The 3,049-nt window shown below is 48.5% G+C and overlaps 1 protein-coding gene across 1 annotated transcript; it reads right to left on the reverse strand.

Annotated features, from left to right (window-relative positions):
• Nucleotides 1-25: 25 nt before the first annotated feature.
• On the reverse strand, nucleotides 26-2,763 carry LOC113962515 (DNA-binding protein RFX5-like; the record flags this gene model as incomplete). The annotated part of the gene is made up of 3 exons (XM_027673269.1): nucleotides 26-347; nucleotides 1,532-1,613; nucleotides 2,647-2,763. Coding segments are annotated over 3 exons (521 nt in total), but the record flags the coding sequence as incomplete, so codon positions are not given.
• Between the last annotated feature and the right edge of the window lie 286 nt (nucleotides 2,764-3,049).

The raw sequence follows: 3,049 nt of genomic DNA on the forward strand, positions 1-3,049 counted from the left end.
ATTTTGAGGCTGGTCCCCCACCCACCTGAGACCACCATGGGGCCCAGGGCTGGTCCTTGACCCACCTGAGACCACCGTGGGGCCCAGAGATGACCCCCCACCCACCTGAGACCACCGTGGGGCCCAAGGGTGACCCCCCACCCACCTGAGACCACCATGGCCATGAGCAGGTCAGCGTGGGCCGAGCGGGAGCTGATGATGTGCTGCTGGAGCAGGAACTGAGCCACCTCCACGATGTTGTTGAAGGAGCGTTTGAGGATCTTCTCGGCCCAGTCGCAGGTCAGGGCGCAGGCGGCCTCCATCACCTCGCTGGGGTAGGACTGCACCAGCTCTGACAGCTCTGACTGCTGCTGGAGGGGGGGAAAATGGGATGGGAGACCCCCCCAGACCCCAAAAACGCCCCAAAATTCAAAATAAATCCCCCCCCAAAATACCCCAAAAAATTCCCCCAAAAAATTCCTAAAAAATCCCCCAAAATCCCCTCAAAAAATCACCAAAAAAAATCCTAAAAAATCCCCCCAAAATACCCTCAAAAAATCACCAAAAAAATCCTAAAAAATCCCCCCAAAATACCCCAAAAAATTCCCCAAATAATCCCCCAAAATCCCCCCAAAAAATCCCCCCCAAAATTCCAAAAAAATCCCCCCCAAAATACCCAAAAAAATTCCCCAAAAAATCCCCCCAAAAAATCCCCCAAAATCCCCTCAAAAAATCACCAAAAAAATTCCTAAAAAATCCCCTAAAATCCCCTCAAAAAATCACCCAAAAAAATCCTAAAAAATCCCCCCAAAATACCCCAAAAAATTCCCCAAAATACCCCCAAAAATCCCCCCCAAAATTCCAAAAAAATCCCTCCAAAATCCCCCAAAAAATTCCCCAAAAAATCCCCCAAAATCCCCCCAAAAAATCCCCAAAAAAATTCCCAAAAAAATTCCCCCAAAAATCCCCCCAAATGCCCAAGACCCCCAGGACCCCCCCAGTCCCCCTTTTCCCCCTCCCAACCTCCCCAAAACCTCACCCAAAAATGCCCCAAAATTCCAAATAAACCCCCAAAAAATCCCTAAAAAAAATCCCCCAAAATTCCCCAAAAAATTCCCAAAAAATCCTCCCGAATGCCCAAGACCCCCAGGACCCCCCCAGCCCCCCTTTGATGCCCCCCAAGCCCTGCCAGGACCCCCCAAACCCTCCCAACTCCCCCCCAAAACCTCACCCAAAAACGCCCCAAAATTCCAAATAAATCCCCCCAAAACCCCCTCCCCAAAATTCCAAATAAACCCCTCAAAATCCCCCCCAAAAATTCCCCAAAATTCCCCCAAAAAATCCCCCCAAAATGCCCCAGACCCCCAGGACCCCCCAACCCCCCCAAAACCTCACCCAAAACCGCCCCAAAATTCCAAATAAACCCCCAAAAATCCCCCCAAAAATTCCCCAAAATTCCAAATAAACCCCCAAAGCCCCCCCAAAAAAATCCCCCAAAAAAATTCCAAAAAAAATTCCCAAAAAACCCCCCCCAAAACCCCCCAGAACTCACAGTCTCAGTGACTTTGAGGTCGAGGCTGGGCAGGGGAGGAAGGCTGACCACGGTCTTCCTCCTGATCCCCCCGTAACAGTACGTTGGGAACCGTCAAGGGATTTTCCTGCCACGGGAATGGGCCCAAAAAAACCCTCCGGGAGCCCCCCCAGACCCAAAAACGCCCCAAAATTCCAAATAAATACACCCCAACCCCCCCCCCAAAAAAAAAAAAAAAAATTCATAAGAAAACCCCCCAAAAATTCCCAAAAAATCCCCCAAAAATTCCCCAAAAATTCACAAGAAATCCCCCCCAAAAATTCCCCAAAAAACCCCCCAAAAATTCACAAGAAATCCCCCCAAAAAATTCGCAAAAAATCACCCCCAAAAAATTTGCAAAAAAATCCCCCAAAAATCCCCCCAAAAATTCCAAAAAATCCCCCAAAAATTTGCAAAAAATCCCCCAAAAAATTCGCAAAAAATCCCCCAAAAAATCACAAGAAATCCCCCCAAAAAATTCCCCAAAAAAGCCCCCAAAAAATCCCCCAAAATTCCCCAAAAATCCCAAAAAAATTCCCCCAAAAAACCCCCCAAAATTCCCAAAAAATCCCCCAAAACTTCACAAGAAATCCCCCCAAAAAACCCCCAAAAATTTGCAAAAAATCCACAAAAAATCCACCAAAAATTCCCAAAAAATCCCCCCAAAAATTCACAAGAAATCCCCCCAAAAAATTCCCCAAAAAGCCCCCAAAAATCCCCCAAAAAAACCCCAAAAATTCTCCAAAAATCCCCAAAAAAACCCCCAAAATTTGCAAAAAATCCCCAAAAATCCCAAAAATTCCCCCAAAAAATCTCAAAAAATTCGCAAAAAATCCCCAAAAATTCACAAAAAATCCCCCAAAAAATTAAAAAAAAAACCACAACAAAAATTCCAAAAAAATCCCCCAAAAAAACCAAAAAACCCCCAAAAAAAAAGGGAGATGTCCCCCAGGACACCTTCAGGGATCCCCCAAAACCCCCCAAACCCCCCGGGACCCGACGCCTGCGAAGCCACGAAACGAGTGGGGCAAAAAAATCGAGGGAAAAACCAAAAAAATCCGGGAAAACCCGGGAATTCCGGAGGCAGGGAAGGATATTTGGACTGTCCTCGGCCCCCCAGGCGCCGGGCCTTGATGTTGGGGAAGATTTCCCGGATGATCTTCCCGAAATTTGCTGTGCTCAGGGGGCGGGAGCCCAGGTTGTCGCAGTATCTCCTGGGGGGAGAGGGATGGGGTCGGATCAGGGAGGAATTCCTGACATTTCCATGCCTTGGGAATGGTGTCCCTGTCCAGGGAATGGTGTCCCTGCCCTGGGAATGGGGTCGGATCAGGGAGGAATTCCTGGTCAGGAAGGAATTCCTGACATTTCCATGCCTTGGGAATGGTGTCACTGTCCTGGAATGGTGTGCCTGTCCTGGGAATGGTGTCCCTGTCCATGGGGTCACCCTGTCCCAGTGTCCATGGGGTCACACTGCCCTGGTGTCCCTGTCCCTAAAGGACA

This window comes from Neopelma chrysocephalum, unplaced genomic scaffold (genome assembly GCF_003984885.1).
Source record: "Neopelma chrysocephalum unplaced genomic scaffold, ASM398488v2 Primary Assembly neopelma1_182143, whole genome shotgun sequence".
Lineage (NCBI taxonomy): Eukaryota > Metazoa > Chordata > Aves > Passeriformes > Pipridae > Neopelma > Neopelma chrysocephalum.